The following is a 6,574-nucleotide window of genomic DNA, read 5'->3' as shown; positions in this document are numbered from 1 at the left end:
ACAAAAAATTTGTTGCAAATATATCTTTTGGTTGTGTGAATTAGTGTTATAAACATGTGATCCTTTTGTTAGTTCGATTTCAATATTTTAAATAGGTAGTCCTTAAAAAAATTTTATGTTATATACCAAAATTTTTACATTATACTAATTTTGTTAGTTGAATTTTAATATTCTTGACATATAGTCTTTTAAAAATTTTGGTATTATATACAAAAATTTCTGTTTTATGTACTAAAATTTTTTTGCTCAATAATTTCGTTAAATATATTAGGAGAAAAAAATAAACAAAAAAAGAAAAAGCCGACATTATTAAAAAGAACCACAGAAAAAAAGACAATAATGATATAGAGAAGAAAAAGAAAAAGAATATAACAATGACGATAATAAATTATATTTTTTATTTATTACATATTTTTATCTTATTTAGGTATTATTATTAATTTATAAATATTTTATAAAATAAGATTTATTTATTCACTTTACGAATCTAATTAAAAAAAAAATTAAATAAACCGATCTTATCTAAACTACTACAAATTATACCTTTTAAACGAGATAAATGTTTAAACTGGACACTTTGCTGAGTTGCCGTGTCTGCGTGTCGGACACAATACTCACCGACACTCGTCCGACACGCGTGTCTGTTGTATCCAAATCGTGTCTCAATAAAAAATAAAAAATTCTTCTCCAGACACACTTGGACACACTTAAATATCATCACGTGTCAATGGACGGTCTTATTCTTAATATATATTTTTAAAATAAATTTAGATATAGTATATATTATTATTTATTAAAACAAAAATATTTTAAATACTTGATATAATTAAAATAAGACATTAAAAATAATTTAAAAAATTAATTTATATTTTAATATCAATAAAATATTAAAATATCATTACGATTTATCTAAAAAATACTTTATATTTTATATGTATGCGTATCTCCGTGTCATGTAAGATTTTAAAATTCGCGTGTCGGCGTGTTCCGTGTCGTGTCGTGTCCCGTGTCAGTGTCATGTCCGTGCATCATAGATCTAAAGGCTCTGCAAACAATCATGCAAAATGCTGACGACAAAAATGATCTTTTGCCAAATATGAAAAACATTTGTCAAATTCATGTATATGTCTCAGATTACTGGTCTGCTACTGCAGGTTAAAATTTTTAGCTATTTTTTTTCATTTGAGTCCTTGAAGAATAATGTACCTAGACGGCTAGACATAGATTTTATAAGGTTTAATCATTTTTACATCATTATAATTACGATATCGAATAGGTCAACAGCAGAAAATCAAATTTAACTATTTAACTATCATTTCGGTCAAAACAAGCAACTATACTTATCCTTGTAACATCGTTAATCACTTTGTATATAGCAACCAGCTTAGAGCTTTGTACAATTATTAGTAGTATATATATGAACGTACCTAGCAGATATTGCTCAGAAGTAGACATGGAGTGGCAAATAAAATTGGAAGATCAATCTTCAAAGGGAGAAAACAAGACAACTTCAACAACTTTGACCTATTGTATTCAAAACACCGAGAAGGCAAAAATAGATTGAAAACCAGTAAAGGAGAGAACTATTTTGATTGAGTAGCACGACCAAAAACTTATTTATATAACAAGAGGAAAAATACATATTCATATGATAAATCTTCATAATATCTCCTCAGTCAAATTAAAGCATATGTGCAGACAACATTCTTCTAACCTCAAAAACATGATGACATTGCAAAGCAATCACTCAAGACTAGAGTCTTCAAATATTTCCACTAAAGCAAAAGGGCTGCTACCCAGGCAATTAAAATTTTAAAATGGCCTTCAAATCATATCAGAAGTATCTCCATTACAAAGGCAACAAACACGATTGGCAAAAGCCTAGTCAATTGTAATATAAAATTCTTCCTTCAACCATTACCTAAATTCAACTCAGTTAGATGTACACTTTTGGCAAACCATGATATTGGCCTTATATTGAATATTTTATATGGCAACAAAGATGATAAGATAAAAAAAATGAAAAACATTAAACAACAACCCCTCTGTTTCCTTTAATCCATCAAGTTTAAGGCTAACATCAATACTCAATTAATAAACATAAAAAATGCTATGTGTTTTCTACTTTTCTTACATAACAGCTGAAAGAGTGATTTTCTATTGAGATGTTGATATTTGAGGAACCTAGGTGCACATAAAATGGACCAGAGATGCAGTTTTTCACAAATAACTTGAAAAGTGCTCATACCTTCAATCTACAAATTGAAAGAACTTTGAGCATAGGACAGTTATGAAGCAATTTTATCAGCAATTCCGAGTCAACATGTGGAATTTCAAGGTCTAAATTACGTAAACAAGAAAATTCTGGAAAATCCAAAGTCGCAGCTGGAGTACGAAGCAAGCACTGTATACAGAAGATAACAAGATAGTAAATATAACACTTGAAACATAACATAATTCATCAAAATTGGAATAAAAAGTTACATCAAACATTATGTTCAATGGACAACGGAATTGCCAGAAGAATATTACCACTGTAGTGGAAAGTTTCAAGGCCAACAATTTTGTTTTTCTGAGTGCCTGGAGAAGCTCAAGTACCCAACCAACAGTCTTATCTTCTTGATCAATATCAACGTGAGCTTCTAACATATTGGGAAAATTGCCAAGCGTTACCCGTAAGCAAAAGTGCATAAATTGATATTCAGATATTCAAGAAATGGGGTGTCTATCTCAAGATGCTCAGTATCATTAAACCCCAGCAGGATAGGATGACGATGATTCTCTTTAAAGGTTAAACTCTTCAAGGAATGAGGCATATGGATAAAAGGTTTGTCAATATCTTCAACTGGAAATAAGTACAGTGAGCTTCAGATTTTCAAGAACTGGACAATCAGATAAAATGTCATCGAGGTTAACAAATGATATATCCAACTCTAGGTTCTTGAGGGATGGCAAATGGACATTTGGAATATAATATAAAGAAATAAAACGTCTTAAAACAAGGGATTCAAGGGAAGCACAATTCAATATCCATTCAAACAACTCGAAATTAGCATATCCAACGCATGAGCAGTAACTAGTAAGAATATTGCAATAAATTTTCATGAAATTTATCACTTTTATTAATTTGGTTTCTCATATTCTAATTTTATTATAGTGATTGTCAAAATTGAGCTTTAGGCACCATACTGATCTCTAGATCCCTTTCCGATGCTGAGTCGGCAGACACAGTGATGATGTGGCACTCCCTTGCTTCGCTGAACTAATGTGGCACACTTATTCGTCTTCTCCACTTCCACTAGTTGAATAGGTATTTATTTTATGGTTTTGTGCAATGCAGATTGCATCATACTATGGTTGGCCAGTATCTACTACACATTGCATTGCGGGAGCAATGGTGGGGTTTGGTGTAGCCTATTGAATGTAGACATATTGAAAAGCTTCAAGTAGTTGAGGATTCAGGTGAACAATGAAACATGAAATTTTAAAAGAGATTTAGTGTTCACAGTTTATTAGGCACACCACAAGAAAACATAAAGTTCTACAGAAAGCAAAGGTCAGAGTCTGTACCATCAGCATATACTGATTAGTCAGTCAACTGTAAGTTGGCATTTGTTGGAGCCCCTCGGTACTATAGACAATTCCTTGAAAATATGATCTTTGATCTTTTCCCCATAACTGGTATAAGTATGAATCATCATTCTCATTAAAACAAGGCCATTTTGTAGAATATATGCAACAAAAGCATGCTCTTCTAGAGAGTCTTCATATCCTCCAAATTCAAAAGTGTTCAAGTGTGATGTAACACAATTAGGAACACTGGTTGGCTGTAACATTGATTTCTGGTTCAAGGGAGGACCATGACCATGAAGTTCATTCTGACAAGAAGGAACAACTATGCTCAAAGGATGCAAGCAAATTACAAATAGACTATAAGGTTGAAAATCATACCTGAATAATGAGAACTTGAAGTTTATGACAACAATGAAGCAAGTCTAGTAGGAATCTAGATTTGAAAGATCCAAAACGAAGTTGCAAATGAAGCAAACAACCAAATTTGGGAAAGTCTATAGGTGGAGCACAAAGCAAGCTCTGTGTGTAAAAAATGTAACAAGATATCATAATTTAACAACGCTATAACAATAAATCCAGGGTGAAATCTGAATAATGATACTAATCATAATAAGCTGCATCTACTTAGCCACATTACCCCGGTTATTGAAGATCCCAACCTTAGTAATTTTGTTTTGCAGACTGCTTTGAGAAGCTCGGGTATCCAACCAATATGCTCATCCTCTTGATGACTCCAAATATCAAGATGTGCTTCCACCATGTTTGGAAAATCAGTAACCGAAAACCGGAGGTAACGACCCCATAACGAGACATGAAGGTACTCAAGAGATGGGGTCTCTATCTCCAAATGCTCAACAACTTCGCCATGATAGTCGTCTTGAAAAGTTAATCTCTTCAATGTACTAATAGGCACACGGACTGTAGGAAATTCAACCCGATCCAGGGTGAGCTTAAGAGTTTCAAGAACAGGACAGCAACCTAAAATCTTGTCTGCATTCACGTATTTGACATCCAACTCTAGGTTCTTGAGGGATGGCAAATGAACAGATTGAAGATCTTCATCTTCGATGGAAATATAACCTTTTAAACAGAGGGACACAAGTGAAGGGCAGGTGAAAATTCCACAAGGGACTCCATAATTCTCAAGAGAATACATCTGAGAGACAAACAGTTCTTGAAGGTAGGGTCCAGTGACAGCATTGATATAAGATCTAAAGTCATCCTCGCAAAGTACCTCACAGGAGAGGCGAAACTTCTTGATGTGGGGAAACCGGGATAGAGCCGCATTGATGAAAGCAATAAAACACTCATCCATTTCCTCTGCTGAACGTTCAGGGGTGCAAAAGGGACCATCATCGAGGTCCAATACTTGAAGCTCTTTCCAAAGGTGGCGCCACCGGCGAGAGAGGATGCTAGTGGCAACAGAATCTCTGGTTGGGAGGAACGAAAGGATGTAGCAGAGAAGCGAGTCCGGCATGGTGCTTATCATATCCATATTAATGGTTGTTGCTGTTTCTAGATTGTCTTCTTCTTCTTCTTCTTCTTCCATTTCCAGTTGCTCCGGAGGTTCAAAATAACTTTACTTCTTCGGAAAGCTTCATACAGGTTAGGCATAGAAAGATGCTGTCCGTTCTTTGTTCAGATCTTATTGTCTTAGACGAAATCAACTGATATAGTAAGATTTTGAAATTGAATTGGTCGATGTTCATGTCGTTGACTTGCAATTGTTCAGCTAACACGGTAAGGCCTCATACACCTTCAATGGTTGATTCGGTCTCTTACTTTCTTAGTTGATTTGTGTATAAAAAGAATATGATAAATTTAATAGACACAAGTTGAGTTTATAATTACATCTAATGGTGATAAATAATTTAACAAAATCATAGTTAAAAAAAAAGTATTTTCAATGAAAAACATAAAAATGTAAAAGATCTAAAATAGAAAAGATTTACACAAACATAAAAGAATATAAAATTTGGAGGGAACAAATGTTATGATAGCTATACAACAGTTAACTATGACGAATATCGTCTTAACAAAAATTTCCTTCACTATACAACTAACAACTAATCATCAGATGACAGGATGAACCTATACAACACTATCTCCTAAACTCTTACTACAATATGAGGCCAGAAAAACAAAAGGGAAAAAGGAGAGCGAGAGAGATTCAAAATAATATTTGTGCATCATAATTCCTATGATTCAATTAAGATGCTTGAAATAAAGAAATTATTAGGTACCAACCACCAGAAGAGAGAGAGAATTATGATTCAATTTATTAGTACTTTTACGGTAAAAAAAAATAGCCTGGTGCACAAACATCCTATATTGACTTAAGGTTTGATTACATATAGAGCCATATGAACATACTTTGGCATGTTGTCGTTGCAGTGTATGAGATTGGTGATGTTCCAGAAATAGTTGGTTGTAAGCGCCATTCTTTTTGGTAAGTTGGAAGCACAAAAGAGAACTAGAAAAGCAAGATTGAAGCGTTGATGAATCAAAATCATGGAGGTGGAAAAGGAGAAATAGCAAAGTTGGAGACTCGAAAAAGAAAATGGAAGTGGGAAAAAGAATAGTAGTATATGAAATTAAACTCAGAGACGGAGAGATTGAAAAAAGGAATACGAACGTCTGAGGACATGGAGAGATATCATAGTGACAGTGGTGAGAAGAAAATGATCGGGATAAAATAGAATTTTTAATGGTGAAAACTCTCGTGCATTGTCTTTATGTGAAGTTGATAGTCAAAAACCGTTAGATGATTTAATAAATTTGACTAAATTATCATCTAATGGTTTTCGATTATCACTTTTACATGAGTTCTCACTATTTTTAATATTTTCTTTTGCTTTGTATTTGTATATTTTAAATCAAACAAAACGCACCCTAAGAACAAGTCTTTAAACCATTCCATTAACGCAAAATATCCAACAAAAGAGTAATGCCAAATCACTCATATTTTTCTTCAACAAAAGAGTAACGCCAAATCTAGTTT

At 33.2% G+C, this 6,574-nt stretch overlaps 1 protein-coding gene across 8 annotated transcripts; it reads right to left on the bottom strand.

Moving 5' to 3' along the window:
• Nucleotides 1–1,325: 1,325 nt before the first annotated feature.
• Nucleotides 1,326–5,417, bottom strand: LOC112777730 (putative FBD-associated F-box protein At5g56820). 8 transcript variants are annotated; one of them, XR_011877102.1, is made up of 6 exons: nucleotides 4,211–5,417; nucleotides 3,952–4,092; nucleotides 3,571–3,878; nucleotides 2,533–2,845; nucleotides 2,249–2,404; nucleotides 1,326–1,524 (listed from the first exon to the last, which is right to left on the bottom strand). XR_011877102.1 is itself a non-coding variant. In XM_072226954.1 (4 exons), exons 1-3 carry the CDS (start codon nucleotides 5,120–5,122, stop codon nucleotides 3,591–3,593), a joined length of 1,341 nt encoding a protein of 446 aa, XP_072083055.1. In that variant the 5' UTR covers nucleotides 5,123–5,417; the 3' UTR covers nucleotides 2,743–2,882; nucleotides 3,571–3,590. The 8 variants fall into 8 exon arrangements, 2 of the variants coding, with proteins under 2 accessions (XP_072083055.1, XP_072083054.1); XR_011877104.1 differs by having other exon boundaries at nucleotides 2,533–2,642; XR_011877100.1 differs by lacking the exon at nucleotides 1,326–1,524 and adding an exon at nucleotides 3,190–3,440 and having other exon boundaries at nucleotides 2,030–2,404.
• Nucleotides 5,418–6,574: the final 1,157 nt, after the last annotated feature.

Source organism: Arachis hypogaea, chromosome 19 (genome assembly GCF_003086295.3).
Source record: "Arachis hypogaea cultivar Tifrunner chromosome 19, arahy.Tifrunner.gnm2.J5K5, whole genome shotgun sequence".
Classification (NCBI taxonomy): Eukaryota; Viridiplantae; Streptophyta; class Magnoliopsida; order Fabales; family Fabaceae; genus Arachis; species Arachis hypogaea.
This window is presented reverse-complemented; position numbering and strand designations above follow the sequence as displayed.